General features: G+C 38.7%; 4 protein-coding genes across 11 annotated transcripts in view; 3 read left to right on the plus strand and 1 right to left on the minus strand.

The window, feature by feature from the left end:
* The window catches only part of zgc:158766 (uncharacterized protein LOC100009641 homolog), a 27,543-nt gene extending 25,920 nt beyond the window's left edge, over positions 1-1,623 (plus strand). For 2 of the 3 annotated variants that reach the window (XM_061776815.1, XM_061776818.1), the window contains 2 exons: positions 153-212; positions 1,252-1,623. In XM_061776815.1, coding sequence (XP_061632799.1) covers positions 153-197 — 45 coding nt within the window. In that variant the 3' untranslated portion in view covers positions 198-212; positions 1,252-1,623. The remainder of the gene's footprint in view (positions 1-152; positions 213-1,251) is intronic. The other variant, XM_061776817.1, reaches the window with a different exon arrangement.
* si:ch211-269k10.4 (uncharacterized protein LOC100150242 homolog) lies at positions 1,607-5,110 on the minus strand. The gene is made up of 6 exons (XM_061776824.1): positions 4,966-5,110; positions 3,543-3,697; positions 2,423-2,542; positions 2,297-2,353; positions 2,077-2,184; positions 1,607-2,006 (listed from the first exon to the last, which is right to left on the minus strand). The coding sequence occupies exons 2-6, from the start codon at positions 3,684-3,686 to the stop codon at positions 1,905-1,907; spliced, it is 531 nt and encodes a 176-aa protein (XP_061632808.1). The 5' UTR covers positions 3,687-3,697; positions 4,966-5,110; the 3' UTR covers positions 1,607-1,904.
* Positions 4,994-6,954, plus strand: LOC133479613 (uncharacterized). Of its 5 annotated transcripts, none has more exons than XM_061776823.1 (8): positions 4,994-5,130; positions 5,234-5,299; positions 5,384-5,552; positions 5,743-5,838; positions 5,935-5,991; positions 6,155-6,236; positions 6,312-6,428; positions 6,501-6,954. In XM_061776823.1, the coding sequence occupies exons 2-7, from the start codon at positions 5,289-5,291 to the stop codon at positions 6,395-6,397; spliced, it is 501 nt and encodes a 166-aa protein (XP_061632807.1). In that variant the 5' UTR covers positions 4,994-5,130; positions 5,234-5,288; the 3' UTR covers positions 6,398-6,428; positions 6,501-6,954. The 5 variants fall into 5 exon arrangements, with proteins under 5 accessions (XP_061632807.1, XP_061632805.1, XP_061632804.1 ...); XM_061776821.1 differs by having other exon boundaries at positions 5,234-5,313; positions 6,123-6,236; positions 6,501-6,953; XM_061776820.1 differs by having other exon boundaries at positions 5,387-5,552; positions 6,123-6,236; positions 6,501-6,953.
* A 263-nt stretch (positions 6,955-7,217) lies between these two features.
* On the plus strand, positions 7,218-20,004 carry ptdss1a (phosphatidylserine synthase 1a). Of its 2 annotated transcripts, XM_061777394.1 has the most exons (14): positions 7,218-7,642; positions 8,518-8,609; positions 9,758-9,802; positions 9,881-10,005; positions 10,948-11,106; positions 11,178-11,329; positions 11,983-12,033; positions 12,516-12,657; positions 14,757-14,869; positions 14,966-15,031; positions 15,312-15,411; positions 15,807-15,875; positions 16,892-16,958; positions 18,371-20,004. In XM_061777394.1, exons 1-14 carry the CDS (start codon positions 7,458-7,460, stop codon positions 18,463-18,465), a joined length of 1,461 nt encoding a protein of 486 aa, XP_061633378.1. In that variant the 5' UTR covers positions 7,218-7,457; the 3' UTR covers positions 18,466-20,004. The 2 variants fall into 2 exon arrangements, with proteins under 2 accessions (XP_061633378.1, XP_061633380.1); XM_061777396.1 differs by lacking the exon at positions 11,983-12,033 and having other exon boundaries at positions 7,226-7,642.
* Positions 20,005-21,170: the final 1,166 nt, after the last annotated feature.

The following is a 21,170-nucleotide window of genomic DNA, read 5'->3' on the forward strand; positions in this document are numbered from 1 at the left end:
GACATTTGAATACAAGAAATATATATATCCTCCCTTGCCCTAACAGAAAGAAAGAAAAATCGATAATAACCTTCATTGAGCGGCTTTAAGGACAAGCAGTAGGTAATAGTTCCGTTTACAAATTCCACTGTTTGCCGTTTTGTTTTTGCCAGAGCCAGAATTCTCATATAGCAGTAGGCCTGTCTACAGTGGTGTGACTAAAGCTTAGCTCAGTAAGTATACAGCGTCACCATTGTGGCCGTGTTAACATTCTGTTCAACCACCGTGATGACGACACATGGCCTTGTTACTAATACCCTATGTGTGAAAATGATGCATGGTCGTGTGGGTTTGAGGGCTTTGCTCCTATTGGGTGTTTTACTTGCCTGTCATTTCTCCCACCACCGTTGTCATTTTGGAATGATTCTATGTGTGAACACATGCATGCTCTTGAATGCACGCAGTGATTGCCTTTTTGAAGGTAAAGTGGATATCAAAAGTCTACACATCCCTGTTTGAATGCCAGGTTTCTATGATATGAAAATGTGGGCCCAAGAGAAATCATTTAAAAACAATTTCGTTTAAAAACAAAAAGATTTTGTTATGGTCTAATAAAACCAAGGTAGAACTTTTGGGCCATAATTCCAAAAAGCATATTTTGCACAAACACAACACTGTGTTGTCATCATCAAAAGAACAATAATTTACACAAGGTGGAGGGAATTATGAACAGTTCAAAATAGCAGTCAGTGTTAGTGTTGAAAAGGGAACAAAATGTCAGGAAAAGTCAACAAGTACATCTGAACGTTTGGAGTTACTCGGAGGCACTTTTAATGGTGGCAGGTGTGTGCCGACTCCCCTTTAACACTAGCTTTAATGCGATTTTTTTAACACATCCCCAATTATAAGAGGGTGTGCACACTTCTGCAGCCGCATTATCACAGTTGTTTATTAAGTACATACCCTCGCAAAAAGATTTCTTTTTTTCCAATAGTGTATGAATGTTATATGTCACAATAATGGTGGGAAAAGTTATGAAATTATTTATCTTGGTCTAATTTTTTATACCACAAAAACTGGCATTTAAACAGGGATGTGTAGACTTTTTTTAAATGCACAGTAGTATTTTCGCAGTAGTAGTCTTTTACTTAAAAAGTCACCGCAGCCTGTTTTACAATGTTTAAATGGACCCTTGCATGCCAACTCCAGTTGAATATTAAGATGCATAGAATTTTTTTTTTTTCCTCAAAATGTTTCCTTTTTCCTTTGCAGCTGTGAAGTCCCAGCGAAGAGCAAAATTCCAACGGAGACATGATACAACATTCTATCGAAATTAATTGAACATTCTCAGAAAAAAAGACAAAACATATATATATATATATATATATATATATATATATATATACATACACTACCATGATGGTACTCATGTGGTTTGTAACATTTCCTTAATGAATGAACGTATGAATCTGTGTTTATATTGTAGATGTTTTCTGTTGTTATTATTATTATTGTGTAATTTACAAATAGCTGGCAGGTCAATGCAGAAAAGAATTGCCACGTTATTACTTTTGTTTGTTGTCCAGCCTTGTGAGACTTGTACAGATGATTAAAAAAGTTTGTATTAAAAAAACAATAAAAAAAGTCATTGTATTTGTTATTTCCACTTATAGTTGAGAGTTGTTGCAAAATGGTCTGTAATATTGTGAAAAGCCAGCAGATACACAGAAAGCACTATGGTAACCACAACATAGCGCTTCACAAAGAGGTGTGGGGGAGGCGCTCTTTTTCCTTTGAAGGCACACATTAACCACAACTTTGTTTGGTTTTTTTTGTTTTGTTTTTTTTACTCCCCTAAAGGTTGACATGGGGGGGGTGAGTCTTTAAGCTGTCCTCAAAATTCAAATATTTGTTTGCAAATAGGTTTAATTATTCAACTGGGCATGTTTCTCTTTGGAGATCCACAGGCAGAGAATTACAGTGAGCAAAAGCTGAAGTCCCAACATCAAAAGTTCCAGCACCTCCATCTATGAAGACATTTTTCGAGGGCGGGTATAAATCATTTTTTATTTTATTTTTTTGCATTATAACTCTTACCTTGAAATATTGTTCATATTTTTGATCCCATTGCATCAGGTCAGTGCTTATCAAGCCAACAGCAACTAATCCCACAAAGATACAGGCTCTGTTTATTGTAAGCGACACCTGAAAGAAACACGGGGCATTATTAAAATAAAATGAAGGAAGGAAGTATCTCAGGATGAGCGGTGTAGAAAATGGATGGATATCAGCTTGCAGTGTAATATGGCTTACTTACAGTTAGTAATACTGGATATCTCAGCAGCATGCTGGAAACAACTCCTGCAATTATGAACTGAAAAGAATTTCGAATTGTTGTGGAAGAAATATTTAAAATTAAATAAAAATGAAAAAGATTTCTTACAAGGGTCCCGGTCACGTGAGAAACTCTGAACAGCGTGACTAGGAACTGATTCATCACCAGGCTTACAGCAAATGTAAGACCAATTCCAACGCTGAGTAGTCCACTGACAACCTGCAGGGACTGCCATGATAGATCCACAATCAATTATGATAAATATTTGTATATGAAAATACATGAAATACTGCAATATGGTGAGAAAATTAGGATGTAACATTGTGTGCGCCTAAATTAACTTTAAGTCATACATTTCATTCATTTGTTCATTAAAAACATCCATGTACCTGTTTAAAATTACATTTCTCGGCATTCACTTTTGTTTCAATATAAAACAAGGTCAGTTTACAATGCATGCAAAACTTTTTTTTTGTTTTTTTTTACAATTTAAGAAAAAAACCACAAGAACCAAACAGAGTTTCCTGTTGCTGACTTTAAAACAGGCTGGACATCCTTTGACTATACACCGCAAAACTTCTGTCTTTGTTTTTTTTTGTCTGTTTTTGTATGTACATAAGGGTCATTTTCATATCATTTTATTAATAATGGTAATGACACGTAAAAAAAATTGAATTTTCAAAAGTTATTGCTGATTTGAACTTTTAGGCATTCATAGTAAAGGCAATCTTTATTGACAGAGCAAATGGTGGTGGCCTACTGAAATACACTTCTTACATAATTGAAAAGACAGACAAACAAAAGACGAAAGACAATGAGCTTCATAAATATCATCTGAGTTGCACAATTTACGTGTTGCCCTTCAAACTGCGGATACAAGTGCATAAATGATCCTAACTACTCATTAAACCCAACACACACTTGTCTTTATACAATCGTAATAACAGGAAATACATGCAATAGTTCCGACACTTTCACAAATTCATACATATTCATTCATATCTCAGAAATAATTACTGTATGTTGCTGTCTGCTATTGTGTGAATACAAAATGGGTGCCTCGTCCTGGCACACAAACACACACACACTTAGGCCTGGCATCTGTAATGCTGACATTCACGGTGCAGTTTGCTACTAACAAAGCTCCACTACAATTTGAGCTCAGTCTGACCGAATACATTCTGTGACATTTCTGGCGTATGTTGTGGTACATGCTGGTGGGCCTCACCCCCAGCACAGAAGTCAAGGTGCCCTTCTGGTCCTCGCCGAACTTTGTGGCCTGGTATCGAACCATCCGAGGCCATTTCTGAGCGTCTTGGCACTGGCCTTGGTCATCTTCTTGGATGTCCATTTTAACATCTGCACAAGCCATGCTGCACTCACCTGCAAATAATGTGATCAAATCTATGTTTATATATGAGCGCGTAGATATTTTTGTTTGTTTTGTATTAACCATAAGGTTATAAAAGGTGTCGGGCATATTTTCTGAGAACTAGAAGTCAAAATAATTGCTCAATATGAAGACATTTATGCTGTACAATTAAAGGCACAGTGTCACGATCAATAAATAAACTCAGTAGCATTTCGATGCTATCTATCAGCTCTGAAACTGAGGGCTACTTTTTGGGTGATTAATGCGAAGGGCTACAAGTCTGATATACACTTCTGAAATAACAAATTTGCTCAAATTACCATGAATAGTCAATTATATTCATCGATGTGAAGACACTGATCACATTCATTATTTCTCACAATAATTATCAGCAGTGATTCGACAAGAAAAGAAACAGATTAACATCAATATGCAACATTTTCTCCAAAGCTCCGCAAGTGTTTATGTTTTTTAAATGATCACTTCTACAACATGTACAGTTTGTATTGCTGACCTTTCCGAGCACTGTCTGCTGCTGAGGGCAAGCTAATGGGAAAAAGGGGACATTTATATGATCAGGGAGCTTCTTTTTAACTGTAAATGAAATGTTCGATTTAACTGATATTTTCTTGGCAACTGGTTCCACATTTGTATTTTGTTGAATTATTGTATTATTTATGGTTATGTTACAATACTGATTTTATATTATGATCCATTTTATTATATGTTATATTGTAAATTAATCATTACATTTTATATACACAATTATTATACATAGTATACACGTATACACTATTACATCTTACTTTATTTTGTTTTATGTTCAACAATTTTCTTGTGATATTGTTCTACTAGTACTTGATATTCTCATCTCTTTGATAATACATTACATTATATCATTATATTGTTTCATAGATTATAAATTATGACATTGCATGTACAGTACATGTAATGTAAACGTATATATGTCCTCAATTAATTACCTTGTGATATTGTATTTCTTGAGATATATATTTTTGTGTTCATCACACAATACAATTGAATATCGACAAGAAATGAATCGTAAAAGGTCTCGTTTTCATTTTTGAGCAGACGTGCAGGTTTGTGTATATTTGACATCTCATTATAATAATTGCTTTCACAGTACAGTCAACGCAAGCTCATCAAATCGTTGCTGTTTAACTGAGCCATCATTGGATAAGAAGCCTAGCGTTGTAAAAACTTGAGCTCCAGGCTTCCACCAGTGATTGTTGGATAAGAAAAGTGTGCAGGTTCTTACCGTGAATGTCAAAATGTGCTTGTCTCTCCAACAAGCGCCTTTCTTAAGTAGAATTCTCGGCGAGAAGACGTGTCAAAGAGGTGACACTTGTCACTTCCTCACTTGGCCGACACCTGCCTACACGATCGTCCTCGGTGGCTCTTGGCTAAAAGGCTCCATTTTATGGTATGTACTGTATCACCTCACTTCAAAACGTGATTTGGAGTTAAATAAGTATCTAGATTTTTTTGTGTGTCTTTTTTTTAAATGTTTCAACTGGCTGTATTAGTTCTGTGTGTATGAGAGGGTCATCATCAACATCATTTCCCTGCTAAACTCATTGGATGAACATCAGGTGACGTAAATGCAGTAGGTTGCTTATAGTGGATTCACACCAGAACATCGCCGATTGGGTTTGACCGGATCTTCCACGTTCCAGAAGGACGATGAGAAAGACATTCGTGTGTGATGACTCCACGATCATCACTATTTGCCTCGGGAAGGACAGTGAAGGACGCGGCCTTGCGATGATGCCCCGAGAGTTCAGCTGTGTGTTCCAAGACATGTTCAAGGTTTTTGCTTACAACGGATTCCCAAAACCTCTTGGGGTAAGTGGATATCTTGCGAGGATAAAAGAGCAATACTACTCGCGTTTAATGATTATTCAGAAAATACCAGGCACGTGCACACATGGACCCCATGTGGTGCTCAAGCACCAGCCCTTTTGCCCTGTGATGAAAAAAGTACTCTTTTTGCTAGCAGTGCTTCACAACTTTTTTTTTTTTTTTTTTTGTATAGGCAGCACAATGTCTTGCTGGAGTGTTAATTATCACTCTGAATCTGATGATCCATCAGGGATACATTAACATGCTTCTCATCTTTCCCAGCATTCTGGTGAATACCCTTTCATTCTAATCCTATGTTGCTTTGGATTTGAAATGACAATGTGCGCTAATGTTATTACTTTCATGAATGTTTTATCAATCTTAGTTTGTGCTCTGTGGAATACTGACCTATGTGGCAGGACATGTTCCCAACATGTGTGTGGTAAGCGGCCTCTCGGGAAAATTGCCTTCAAATGTGTTGTTTTAAAAAAGTGTTGCTTTGGATGCCAAATAGGATTTCTTTCCTTTTTTTAATGGGTTTGTGCACTTGAGTATTTTTCTTTCACTTGCTAGACCAAGGTAGCATTCTGTCTGAACATCATCAGCTTCCTGTGTTCCGCTGTGTCACTTTGTCTCTCCGTGCTCGACCTCCACTCATTTCAGAGGCTTACATCATCCGAGCTCAAGGTGAGTTCCATATTTGAAACATTTACTTCTGGGTGGGAGGCTCTAAATGAACATTGAGCTCTTTCTTTTCCACAGCTTCATACAGGAATCAAGGCGACGATTGTGTGCCTGCTTGCGATGGAAAGCTTTATTACTTTATTTCTTATCTACTGGCAGAGTAAAGCTGTTTGCAGACAACATTTCAACACTCTGGTATGCTGCTTCCTCTATGATGCACTGCACCTCCAAAACAATAAAATTAATGATGAGCACTTTTCCCCGCAGCCCATTGTTCAGCTAAAACAAGAGGACTGAACAGGCTGATGCAACTAAACAACCCAACAAGATCAACTGACTGTTTTTTAGTAAAATTATGAACACATCAATGTTGTTTACCCTAATCTACAATATATGAATGTATATGGTGCCCTTTATTCATATTATGTTGGTTAATAACTTCTTGGGAAAGTTGTGTTTGTCTTTGTATACTTACTGTTTGTATATGAATGCAACTATTTGAAATTGTCTTATAATTCAAAACTAAAAAAAAAAAAAAATTTTCATTTACATATAGTGTTACAGTATACTGTATGTTATTGCACCTTTTCCTCAAATTAAAAAGGACACGCCTCTTGATAATGTATGAATGCTCGGTGGGCCGATTAACGTACAGATCGGGCCGTATTTGGCCAGCGCGCCATACTTGACCCACCCCTGGTTTCCCGGTTTATGTTTGTCATGTGAAGCAATAAATGAACACTCGAGGGAGACAAACACTAAGAAACACCAAGGCTGGTCAACTTAGAAAATACCCCCCCCCCCCCCCCCCCCCTCATGACCCCCCGCTGAAACTCATTCAAATGTTCTTTTCCATGACATTTTTTTTCATAGTATGATTATTTTATAGGTGACGGAGTTTGTAATATTTGTGGGTGCTCCGCGTGTGTCTATAGAGGTGACGTCGAAAACAATCATTGCAGCACATGACGGAGGAGAGCGAATGAGCGCTTCTTCCGCTTGTTGGAGACACGCCCCTTCTGTGTTCGCACCAATCAAAACTCATGAGCAGCGTTCTGTTTTCCAATTTTTGCCTTTGTAAGACGTCAACGTCGCCCACTCGTGCTCTGCCTGTTACAGTCGTAATGTGCGTTTATTCCAGCCATTACGTTTGTGTTCGTGTGGCCGGCTAACCGCCCCCTCCCCCGGTGGCGTTTGGGTGAGGGGGGCTAACCCTGCCCAGCTATGGCGTCAGTGTACAGCCGAGGGTCCCATACCCTGAGCAAGGATGACGTGAACTACAGAATGCATTTCCGAATGATAAACGAGCAGCAGGTCGAGGACATAACCATAGACTTCTTCTACCGGCCTCACACCATCACGCTGCTAACGTGTACTGTGCTTTGTTTGATGTATTTCGCCTTCGCGAGGTAAGCTAGCTGGGGGCAAAAAAAAAAAAAAAAAAAGGTTAGCTTGGGGAGCTAGCAGGTGGCTAACAGTCGCTGTGATGCTCTTGACAGTCATACTTTATTATCGGACACTTTATTGTCTTTATCATAAAGTCGACGAAATAAGTGACATTTTGGCGACATATTATACGACGGTGTTTTTAAAAATCGCTTTGAAAACCATTAAACGTTAGGTTTAACTGAAATGAAAGGATGCCATGTCAGTCATGTGCCACCATTAGCAACTAACGTCCACATAATAGTAGTCTTCCCCCGCCACATCGCGAGTTTTTGTGTTCCTATCGCGGAAATTTACAGATTACAGCAATCTTTTTATGTGTTTTTACATTGCTTAGTGTTGCCTTGACTGAGCTGATAACACAATTTACTTGTATGTTGAGTCAATGTTCCCATTTTAAATGATAAAGAATAAAGTAATTTAGCACTTAATTGTATAAAAACAAAACACAATGAAAGAGATTGTAAGAAATAAACTGGGTTTATAATTACGGTCTACTGTAGTATGCATGTGTTGTGTGTGCTCTTTACTGGGTATGGTCTAGTGAGTGACGTCAGGAGCAGTGGACCCCTGCAGATTTCTTTAAAAAAGATTTTCCCTTTTTTTTGGGGGGGGGGGGGCAACCTCGAAAAAGCTTATTGTAAATTTGTCCCCACTTATTCAAGAATTTGGGGGTTTTAATTTAATTTTTTTTTTTTCAATGTGTCACACATCTGGTCCCGTGCCCCGTTACTGCAATAATGCCCATGTAATGCTTTGGATGCTGTCATAGGATACATAATGGGCCGTGATGATTTTTTTAACTGCAACTAGAGCAATGTGTGTGCTTTGTTTACAGAGATGATGGAAATCCTGACAGTAATCTTTGGGTGGGTTTGATTCTGGTGATTTCCTTCTTCCTTGTCATCAGTGTTTTGGCATTTCCCAACGGTGAGCTTCATATCAAAGATGTTATTTAGTTTAGCTCACAGCACACTAGTTCAGCTCACAGCACACCACCAGGCAAAAGTGTCACAAAAGCTATATACTGTACGGCATGTTGAAATAACGATGATATTGTTGCTGTCGGGCGGAATCCTTGAATCTTCAAAACCACTACTTTTCAAGAAATCACAAAAATATATTGCTTGAGTTACCAAACATCACAAGTCTTAAGTTCATGTTATAACTTATATTCCAATCAGATACTTATGCACATCAACGCAACACCTCCCCATATTCACATTCAATCACAAAGTTCATTTACTAAAAAATAGCAAATTTATGACACTGCCCTTGATTAAACAGCTTTGCCACCACTGGCAGTGCTCATGAAATTCTGCAGGCGCACTGAGCCTCTTCCAACAAGAGAAGGCTCTAATACTTAACAAAAATCCTACAACTGTGCTTATGTCATCGTCCCAAATGCCTTTTCAAAGATATGAGTGACTGATGCAATAAAAAAAAAGAAATATAAAACTCACAAAACAGTGTAGTAGAGAGAAATTAAATACACGCGCAAACTTCCCTCTGGTCTGATGGGCTTCCTTCTGCAACAAAGGATTACAGCGATTGATTTTTCACAAAACGGGCCTACTCAAATTAATCTAACCTATTTTCACTCGTTATTGTTTTAAAAACTTACTGACTTAAATTTTCGAGGTGAGTCTCTTGCTAAGTGAGGAAGAATAGCAGTTAAGAACTTCAGATTGGTTAACTCATTCACTGCCAGCCTTCCCAGTTACCATGGCTATTTGACTTCTAAAGCCGTCAATGGCAGTGAATGTGTTAAGAATTTGTAAATTTAACAGACCACGTGGGGACTGATCAATAGTATTGATTTGTGGGGGGAAAAAAAAAAGGAATTTACCAAATTTGTCATCGATTTGTGAAAAAATAGGAATTTACCAAATTTGCTCATACGGTGTTTCCGCCCGATCCTGACGATATGTATGATAAACAAGTTCATTGTACTTTCTGCTGTCTAGTGGAAGAGCATTTAATTCTTCTGCCTGACGCAAGACACCACTGGAATAGCTGGAGTTTAGTTAACTGCATGTTTTAACACATTTAATTAACATTTATTCCTTTCTCTATAGGTCCATTCACCAGACCTCATCCGGCGATATGGAGAATAGTCTTTGGTGAGTAATGATGAGAGAAGAAAAACCGCTTTCGTCGGAATCGTATACTGCCCTTCCTCTGTTATCTTTGTTGTTCAGGTCTGAGTGTGCTGTACTTCCTCTTCCTGGTTTTCATCATCTTCCTGAACTGGCAGCAGGTTAAACAGTTAATGTATTGGCTGGATCCAAACCTGCGCTACGCCAAGAGAGAGGCCGACATAATGGTGAGCATTTGAGGGTAGAAATGACAGTGCAGTGGAACCTCCAAAGTTGAATGCAACAAAAGTCATATAGTTCAGAGTTCAACCAAAACAATAGCGCTTACTCTCAGTCAGGTCTGACTTTCGGGGAGAGGCGGGGTTCATCGTGGACTGGTCACATTCAGACCGATGGAACATTTAAAGTCTTTAATGAACCTAAAAAAAACCCACAAAAAACATGCAATGAACCTAATAAAAAACACAAAAAACATGCATACTCCCAACAGGAGGGCTGCGATTCGAACCCAGAATCTCTTGACTGTGAGGCACATGTGTTAACTACTGTACACAATGCGGACTTTGAACCAAACATTTCAGGGAAAATAGGCCTCAAAAGTTAAAAGAATTGTTAGGCAGAAACATTTAGGATTTTAGCATGAAGAGTAGCTTTTTTTTTTTTTTTTTTTTTTTTTTTTTAATATATATATATATATATATATATATATATATATATACATATAGCTTATTTAGAGTTTTATGTGACACCGCCTCCACAAGAAGCTGAGGTACTATTGTTGGCAAAGAGGAAAAGTGTAATGATAACCAGAGAACAGGAAATGACCTTATTGTGGCATAACATACTGCCTGGCCTGCTCATTATAGCATGAACTTAAAAAATAGATATTTTTTTGAAAGGGTCATTTGTATTTTTTGCAAATGTTTAAAATTGTGTTTTTTTAAACTTTTGACTGTACCGTCAATAGATTTTAGAAAGGTGACAGTTTGAGCCTAGAACACATTATTTCTTTTCACAATTCCAATTGGGGGAAATTGGTTTTGAAATTAGAACAACTTGGAAGTCAACCAATGTCACAGATCTAATTGGAGGTTTCACTGGAATGGCTGATTTAATTCTACCAAATGTGTGAGCAGTCGCTTAGGGTGTGTGTGCTGCTGCGCTTTTAGGAGTATGCAGTCAACTGCCATGTCATCACGTGGGAGAGAATTCTCAGCCATTTTGACATCTTCGCATTCAGCCATTTCTGGGGTTGGGGCATGAAGGCCCTCCTCATCCGAAGCTACGGCCTCTGTTGGACCATCAGTATTACCTGGGAGCTCACCGAGGTACTGCATAGTGTCATACTCTACACGGGTTTTGCGTCTGTGAGGTTGAATCTCGCGTGTGGTTCCTTCAGCTCTTCTTCATGCATCTGTTGCCCAACTTTGCCGAGTGCTGGTGGGACCAGGTGATTCTGGACATCCTCTTGTGTAACGGTGGGGGCATCTGGCTGGGCATGACCGTGTGCCGCTTTCTGGAGATGAGGGCTTACCACTGGGCCAGTATTAAGTATGTCCTGGTAGTTGGAAATGAACTTGAATTGTGTTGTTTTCTACATTTGTATTCCTTGTCCTTCTGTTTTAACAGTAGTACCAGACACATCTCTAGCTGTGTTGATGTGTCTAAAATACAGTGCTGCCTTAAGATACAAGTTGAATCTGTTCCACCCCCCCACTCCAATTTTTTATTTTTTTTTTAAGAAAAAAAGTAGCACTCTATAATGTTGTTCTTTATAACAACATACTGTATTGACCTAAATAGAATGTAAAGAATAACTGGTTTGCCAAATTTGTTTTCAATTCAATGGACACTGTGCTGTTCCTTCTGTGGTGCACGCCTTGGCCACCCATAGGCAGTATAATACAGACATAACAATAAACACGGAGTTGGTCAAAACTCCTCAGTAAGTCGCAGTAGTATTAGTCCTTCTTCGCAGAGGTAAAATGCCCATGTTTATACTGTCTACATGTTTCTCCATCGTTTTGTTCAAATATTTGTTGCTTAAAGGATTGTAACACTGCGACACAATGATGGTTTTTTTATCCAGTCCATGGCTTTTTGCCTTGTTTGTGAACATTAAACTGATGGAGCAAAATCAAAGCTATGTGGTTGTTGTGAATACACAACGTGTAATTATCTTTGTTCTATGTGTCGTTTGACAGTAAACTTCAACTTGGAGTGTCAACAAACAGCTTGATTCTGCTTGTTGTGAAGTGAGTTGAGTTCACTGCCACTATACAGCGCTATCCCAAATTTTGCTCGCAACTACAAGCAAAAAATCGCCCAATCTCAAAAAACGGGTCACTTGTATCTCAAGGCACTACTGTAACAAATACACAAGACCAATATGCTTTTAGTGTTACATTAGACTCATCTGAAACGGCTTTTGAAAATATACTTTACATGTACTGTCAGAGGCCTTTTTTAAACTAAATATGTTTTTTAATCTTCTATAAAAGTGGGTTGTGACTTTGCAACAAGGAAAACGCTGGTCCCAGGGTGACAGCCGTTGACAACCACTGCAAAAGACAATATTACTGTTATTATGACAGTTAGCTTGAGCGCATTACCACTAGGAACAGCCATTGATTGTAATGGAAAGAGAAGTCTAGAATGAGCTGTGTGCCTAGTATAATTACATTACTCAACACTTGGTATAAATCTTTGTCTTCCTCTCCTTGCATCCCCCACCCAGGGACATCCACACCACCACAGGGAAGATCAAGCGAGCCGTTTTACAGTTCACGCCGGCGAGCTGGACCTACGTGCGCTGGCTGGATCCCAAGTCTTCCCTGCAGCGAGTGATGGGCGTCTATCTCTTCATGATCATCTGGCAGGTGGGTCAGGCCTCAACGGCGGCTAGTCGGGGATCATGCCGTGTGCTTGGCTCGCTAAATCCGGGTTAATCTAATTGCCGCCTCCGTGGATGAAATCTAAAACCCGCCTCACTCGGATACATTTAATGCACGGATGTCCTGCTGTCTGTGCATTAACAGCTAATCCCATAAAGAGGCAAAGCCAGGCTGGATTATTCGGGCGCACTTAATTAAGGGAGGGTGCGATGTTGAGTAGGCGCCATGGCTCAGCATCACATCCCGGCTGCCTTGTCTCAAGCATTTGTCTGCCATGGCAACACGCTGTGGTTTCCCTGTTATATTGCACACTAATGAAACAATAGCATCACGCACTTGGATGCACAGCTCTCCTCTCTCTCGAAGCTCCATTCATTAATTACCAGTCTTGAAGAATGGTCCGGATTGCGCTCGGCCCAGCATGGGGACAGTTGAGCTGGTTCACTCACACAGGCTCCAGGCCAAATGAGAGAATAACACTGCAGCAGGCCTCCACTCTCATTATGTTTCAGTGGAAATGAGAGGAGCGTGCACAGTGATGCTGATAATGCTGCTCTGTTTAGTAACATTGTGTTCAACGCAACCGTCATAACAAATGTTTGCATGGGTGTTGCATTTGGCTTTATTGTCAACAAGAAATAAAGATTGGTAACTATAAATATGTTGTATAGACTCCTCTTACTCACCTAATATATTTTGACAACCATGGAAAAAGTGCTGAAGTCACAACACATTTTTCACATTTAGTCACATTCACATTTATTTATCATATAAAATGACCTTATGATTGAACATCTGCATTGCCTCTGGCTTATACATGTCATTTAATGTTGTAACAGCTTTCACTAAAGTAACACCAAAACATGCCATCTGAGTGGAAAAAAAAAACTACTGTATTGTAATTTATGATAATGTTATTTATCGGATTTCTGTTGTGTGTAGTGTAATTTATTGTACAGTATAACAGCATGAGCACTGAAAGTGAGTTAAAATGAAATTAGCCAACAGTCTTAATGACACATTTTGTAACCTTAAAGAGAACGGAAACAGACAAATACACAACAGGAAGTTGAAGGTTCTTGGCAAGCCCAAGTCAGTGCGCTGGTTTCACTTTTTTCCTACTTATCTTTATGGAAAAAAGTCTTGGGACACCCTGTCTAATCAATTATTTAATAAAGTAATTAATCAATTATGGTTTAAACAATTTTCCGCACAATTGGCGACGTGGCTGAACATGACTGAACTGTTACGCAGTTTTCATGAGTGGTCAACCACATCAGCCACTCGTTTTGCTGTAAATTGAAATTTGAATTGCAGAACCACGTTGCAGGTGTAATGGCAAATCAAAACTGCCATGTCGTCACAGCAAAAATCACGTTTCCGGGTATGAAGCGGCATCTGGCCGCCACCAGGCCTTACCAATGCAGTTACAAAACTACAATATATGTATGTGCATTGTGTTTTACAATAGTACTTTTATAATTTCACATTTACCTGTGGCTGAAAAAGTGAAGTGACGAGAGTCTCTGTCGCAATTGCAACTCTTTCGCCAGAGCAAAGTCAAATTGAAATCCGTGTTTCCCATCCTTTATTGAGCCAGGGTACATGTTTTATATTAGAAAAATCTCAAGGCACACCACCAAATAAAATTGTAAAATACGTACCTAGGCTCAGTTTACTCACAAGTGTGCTTAGTATGAAATCTGTGCATCTTTAATTGAACACAAAGCTGATATATTTACAGGAAGCCATGACTTACTTACTCTGTTGTATAAATGGAAAAATAAAATAAGTTGAGTCACAGGTTTTTTGTACCTTCTGCATTCCACCGGAAGAGCATTTTATTGTTCTACCTTTCACTATATGTCAATGGCGTGGATAGATGAAGAAAGATAGCTTATTTATTGTAAAATTAACAATTAAGAGAAATTGGATAATTTTTCACGGCTCATCTGATGATCTCATACACTGCTGCGGGACAGTGGTGGGAAATCACTGATATAAATAAAGACGTGGCATTGAGAGTGTGTCAGCTTTGTGGTGTAACATTGTATTAATCCTTTATTGTCTGCGTGTCTTTCCAGCTGACAGAGTTAAACACGTTTTTCCTCAAGCACATATTCGTCTTTCCGTCAAGCCATGCCCTCAGCTGGTGTCGGATCCTGTTCGTCGGCATCATCACAGCGCCAACAGTCAGGTGACTCACTATTCTGTCTACAGGGGGAAAACATTTGCGTCCATACCATGTATGCAGTTCTTGTCACTCCTCTGCTGACATTTTCTTTTGCTTCAGGCAGTACTACGCGTACCTCACAGACACACAGTGTAAGAGAGTTGGGACCCAATGTTGGGTGTTTGGGTAAGTGAGCGTCCCGCCACAATGGTCCTTTCACACATTTAACAAATGCCAAGTCTCTTTGAACTGTGCCGTAGGCTTTTTGAGGCTGGAAAATGTGATGTTAACCATGATGAATTGAAGTGTTAACATAGCCGTAAGCCAGTTTACCCATATTGCTATCACACAAATCTCACAAATATATCCATACAACAGCACACGTTGCTTCTCTCTGTATTCAAAGTCAACTGCTGCTGGTTGGAGGTTTGACTTGCTGTCTTTGCGTTTCTCTCCCCTTAACCAGGGCCATCGCCTTTCTGGAGGCACTGGCATGTATCAAATTCGGACAGGACTTGTTCTCCAAAACTCAGATCCTCTATGTGATCCTCTGGCTGCTGTGTTTGGTAAGATCAGCATCCACAGCGCTCTTTTGTTTTGTGTCAACTGTAAACCACTGCGGTCTGCTGTTGACAGTATCTAGTGACCATCTTTGTTTAAGCTTTGTTTTGTCAAGACTTGTTCTTTTGTGAATGCGAAGATATGAGCATTCCCAGTAATGTACGCTAAGGGATTCCAACCCAAAGTAATAAATGTGAGGTCTGTTGGGACTATTCCATTTTTACTTTTCTCAGCCCAAACACTGCTGCAACAAAATTAGGAACCTCAAGGCCAGAAAAGCAATTATTTCATATCAAAGCGGCCACAATATCATTCCCATAGTCTTCCTTTGATATATTTTTTTCGTTCTTTAGAATTAAAATGCCACGTTGATCATCTATTTTATATTGATCTGTTTTAGGCCTTCATTACATTCTTATGTCTGTATGGAATGGTGTCGTATGCAGAGAAATATGGTCCAAGAGAAAAGGTATGGTTATCACTTTGTATCAAATATGTTTATTTTACTTTTGGTCTTTGCAAAGGCCATATTGTAAAAGGCATATGGTCCCAGGAGAAACAGAATGACATATATAAACAACCACGCTACATTTATATAACAGTGACATCAGTATCTTTTGTAGGTCAGACCCATTATTTCCCCACTGAGTTTGAGTGGCCTAAAATGTTGAAAATCATATGAAACAACAACTAATAAAGACTTTTGATTTTTAAAACAGATGGGACAGGTCATTTGTAGATTAGGTCCAAAATAATAGTTAGAATTTGTATGTAAAATAGTTTCATTAAATAATAATTCAGTGTAATTTTTAAAATTGTATTTATAAAAAAATAATTACAGTTAATCAACCATTTAATATAAATTTAAAAAAATGTAAAACATATATGTAAAATTGTAATGAAATAAATGGAATACATTTTAATTAACACATTTTATGGAAAAACGGCTAAATTATACTCTTGATGAATGTAAATCCTCGGTGGGCCGGCTTAAAGAACAGAGCAGGCCATATGTGGCCCACAGGCCATACTTTGCCCACCTCTGTTCTCGATGTTCAGTAGGGAATGGCAAAGCATATCAGGCGTTAATTGTATTCATTTATTTAGCAAATAAACATTTTATTTCATTGTAATTTGTTTCATTAGCAAAACGTCCAAAAAGTACAAATTCAGATTATCATTACATTGCCAAGTTATACTTTTGCACTTCGAAAATACTTCAAAAATGTACACCGAAGTTGTGGAAAGCGTTACTCTTCAGATACAGTCATCGTAATGCAGTATTAACTCAACTAATTACAAATGATAGTCACTGGGATTAGTGGCAGGAAAGCACCACCTCCGACTTCTGAATGATTAAGAAATGCAATGCAGTAGAATGTCACCTACTGCAAATTCTTATCTTTGGGTTTGTCGCGGTTTGAAGCGGTTGAAGGTCGAATGTCATGTGTCCGCTTGACGCTGTGTGTGTGTCTCATCCCGCAGAGCTGCTCCGAATGTGAGGACGGCAATTACACAGAGTTTGCTGATGATGTGTCAGAAGAATTTATAGGTACAGTGAATTGTTTTATGTACAGTAGGGACCCCCGTATTCGAGGGGGATAGGGACGGAGCCCTGCCGCGAATAGCGGAAAACCATGAGTACTTGACGCCTACCTAACAATGTTTATAATTGCCTATATTATATTATATTATCTAAACTGTAGCTATAACACAGGTTATACCCAAAATACCATAATGTAATTTCCCACTCATTTTACAACATTGCCCTTTAAAAAATGGCTTACAATTGATTTGATTTTAGAAAAAATTTACCGGACGTGCGCATGGAAATGCGGCAAAGACTCTGTGACAACCCAGGCTAAACCTAACTCCTCCCCGACTTAGAAAATGTTGGTCGCACAGTCAAGATGTATTACTTTAACATACCTCCTTCACACCAATTACTACTTTCCTATTAGCCATGGCTTTGGTGGCATCTTTGAGAGTTAAACGCAAAAAGGTGAGTTTTTCACTTAATGCCCGACAATAGGCTCCACAGAAAAAATAGGTGAATCCATGAATAGCGCACTGTGGATAGGCAGTGTTCACTGTATAGTGATCGCTAATCACGGGGGATATGTTTCAGTGGCACTCGCTATAGGTAAAAATAGATTTTTATGTAGTTTTACCCTTCCCACATGCTTTCAGGACATGCAAACGTATTAAAACACCCATGAACTTATTAAAACACGTTTTTAAAAATATTACATAGCGCCTGTTCTCACACTCTCGCTGTGATGGGGGCCTGTCGTATAACATCACTCTTCCTCGCACAGTTTTCCAAATAAGAGGCAAAGTGTGCTTGCTTCAAGCTCTTGTCAGTCCTCGTTGAAGTTTACTATAAAACTGACACATGAACCAAAAGAGAATTTAACATTAAAAATGTTGAACCAAACCACATATTTTCATTTAATGAAAGTCAGCTTGCTTAATGCTAACGTGAAACACCATAGATGGGGTAACCGAAATTAGCATAAATGTTACGCTAAATACAACCCTTCAAACAACTGCTAATGTACGCGCACTGAGCAGCAACACATATAAACAGCACACATATAAACAGCGCTTACAAGGTTACAACAATACTCATAGTGGTACATTCTCTGCTCTGTGAGAACAACTACTATGACTGCAGCTTAGTGGGGGACCTTCTCTACCGCGTCGTTTTGCTCGTAATTATGCCGCATCGACCTCAGTGCTGCCCAGCATGTTGCTGCTCAACGTGGTGCTACACTGAAGGCGCACAACTCTTAAGTTGCCTGTGTACAGTAAAAGGAACGCTGATAGATATGTAATATATGATATACACAGTATATCAGTGAAATTTACAAAGACTCCATGCAAGTCTGTCTGTAAATGTTTGGAATGAGCTATACTCTAGGTATGTTATTATTCATGGTGAGGGTGTTTTTTGTATTTCAGGAGAGACTGAGGTAGGAGGCGACTGCCCAAAAATCCGACTGAGAGGAAAAGCCTTGGGAAAGCTCAACTCCGTTAATGGCCTGGAGAGCCAGTAGGAATCGATGGAAGGGTTTCCTAAACTCAACCCAAACAAGAAAAACAAACAAACAAAAACAAAAAAAAAAGTTCTGGTGGTGGCATTAAGATATGCTCCTGGAGAGACTGACTGGTCCATGCAGTGTTGTTAGAGCGGCACACCCCTAACGTGCTGTCGTTTACCACCATTGACAGATGTGTGTGTGCAGAAGAGATGGTAATAAATAACTGCCAACTGTAGATTGAAGCGCATGCATGTAGCTGATCATATACAGACAACTGCCACGATGCACTATATTATTCATTACCGCTCCAGACATTTCACTATTTAAAGCCGCCTTGAAGAATCGATCATACTCAATTTAAGCCTCTTGTTTTATGGTATAGAAATGTTTAAATCTCTTATTAATAATAATACCTTATTTTCGGTCAGTTTATAAACATTGCGCTGAGTACTTTGACAGTTTGGTGACTTGAATGTGGGCAAGGCTTCCACACAAGCAGTTTTTTTTTTTTTTTTTTTAAATAAAAAACCTGGAACAAAACAGCACACGGCTAATGCACTTTGCCGAAGGTTTGCTCTGAAGAACTGCACATTTGTAATGTTTGAGTGTCATGGGATTTATTGTGATTTTACTCGTCTATTCATGGCTGCTATTTTTTTTTTTTTTTTTTTTTTTTTTTTTTTTTTTTTTTTACCGTGATGAAAACAAAGCAAATATTCAACATGCTCATCAGAGTATATGATTGGTCATGACCTTGTTACACGTGCATGATTGCAATGTTACACACTGGTGGCAGCATCTTTTTTCTTTCGTTTCTTCCACTTTTAAATGCACCTATTGTGCCTGTCTGCATGTTCCTTTTGTCTAAATTATCTCCTTGTGTATTAATACTAATTTGGGGATTTCTGTGTTAATGTTTGCCCTTGATAGCTTTATTAACAATTTATTTGGATTTTGTGCCATGGGTGTCGTCTCATGCAGTACGTGACCCGTGTGCAATATTGCTTCGTTTTCCTTGCTCATGTTTGGACTAACATTCTCCAAAAAGAAGTGATCAACTTCTTTTTTTGCAACCACATGATCACACGCCGACCTTCTCATGGTTCACTCCTAGCATGTCAAGTTCACTTTTATTGTTTCCAGTCTTGCAGTTTTGGCAAAGTTTGCAAGCACATTTGTCGTGATGTTGGTATATCAAAGGTTGGTGGGCTGAGCAGAATACTACAGCAGTTGTGTTTTCATTTAGATCTTCCACACAGCCACGATTGAGATTGGCGCTTTTACACTTACTGCATTTGTACTTTGACGGCTGTGTTTAAACTTGATGTGTGATGTGATATTCAAGTGATGATGCACCTCTAACAAATAATTCCTGACAAATCAGATTTTTGTTTGAGACAAGCAACTGGTATGAGACAAAGGTTCCTGTCTATGGTACATGATTTTTCCTGGATGTATACGTAATTTGCCAAAACTTTTACATGGGAAATTACTTGTGCCGTTCTATATCACTGTGAAATAATATTGAACCACATTAAAATGTTTTACATGTTCTTTAAGGCTCGTTTTTTTTTTTTTTTGCTTCTAGCATAGATAAACTGCCGTCCATCCATTTTCTATGCCGCTTCTCCTCATGAGGGTATTTGAGCTGGAGCCTGACGTTGGGCGAGAGGTGCAGGCACACCCTGGATTGGTTACCAGCTAATCACAGAGTGTATACTGTATAGACCAGTACACAGTATCTATAGAAAGAACACTTGTTACTTGAAGTGCCACCTAAAAAAATGGAGATCTCCCAAGTAGCAGCATAATGACCAACATGAAAATACATTAATGTAGTAGGCATAAGTGTTCATCAAAAATGGTTTTATTCCTAAAAAGTATATTATTGTAAGCCCCTGTAACATGCAGTTTGAACATTACCATTGTTAAAAAAAAAAAAAAAAGGACTCGATAAAATTGTTTATTGTATACTCAATGGTTTAAATGTTTTACATTTTATTTGCAGTTAATTCAGGGATAGTTTTGAGTACCACTAGATGGCGGTCATGTGCCACCTACCACACTTGGACAATCACTGGTATAGATCAGTGATTTCCAACAGCTGTGCCGCAGCACATTATTGTGAGAGATGGTCAAGTGCGCTGCAGGAAATTATCCAATTTCACTTCATTGTTCTGAAAATGATTATCCATGCATCCATTTATCCATGCATCCATTTTCTGTATTTCATGAATGACCTTGGCCGACCTCCGGGAGTGAGATCTAATTTCACTGCACATCATGAAACTAAAATAGCTTCGTTATGTCAAGCTGCATAGCGAGAAAATGTGACTTTGCGGCGGAGGGCAAAGTCTTGTGGGAGTGTGAAGTGGATTCACATGGAGATGTTGGAATTTGGAGTCTCCTGAGAGAGAGGCGTGCTATGTATCTATGTAGCGTGTCAACTCACCAAACCGCCTGTTATTGAAATGAGCAACCATGTTTTGTGTTCCACAGGGAGGTAAGGTATTTTTGGGAATTAAAACCGGTGGAAAAACTATGGCCCAGGGGCCACATGCGGCCCAGTCTGTTCCTTAATCTGACCCAGTGAGCTGTTACAATATCAAGCGTCCTGTAATATTTATTATAAATTGGTTCATTGAAACTTTTTTTAAAAAGTCAATTGATTTATTTCTAAGTGATAAAATGCATATATTAGTCATACAAACAACTTCGTA

The sequence above is a fragment of the Phyllopteryx taeniolatus genome, chromosome 6, assembly GCF_024500385.1.
Source record: "Phyllopteryx taeniolatus isolate TA_2022b chromosome 6, UOR_Ptae_1.2, whole genome shotgun sequence".
Taxonomy (NCBI): Eukaryota; Metazoa; Chordata; class Actinopteri; order Syngnathiformes; family Syngnathidae; genus Phyllopteryx; species Phyllopteryx taeniolatus.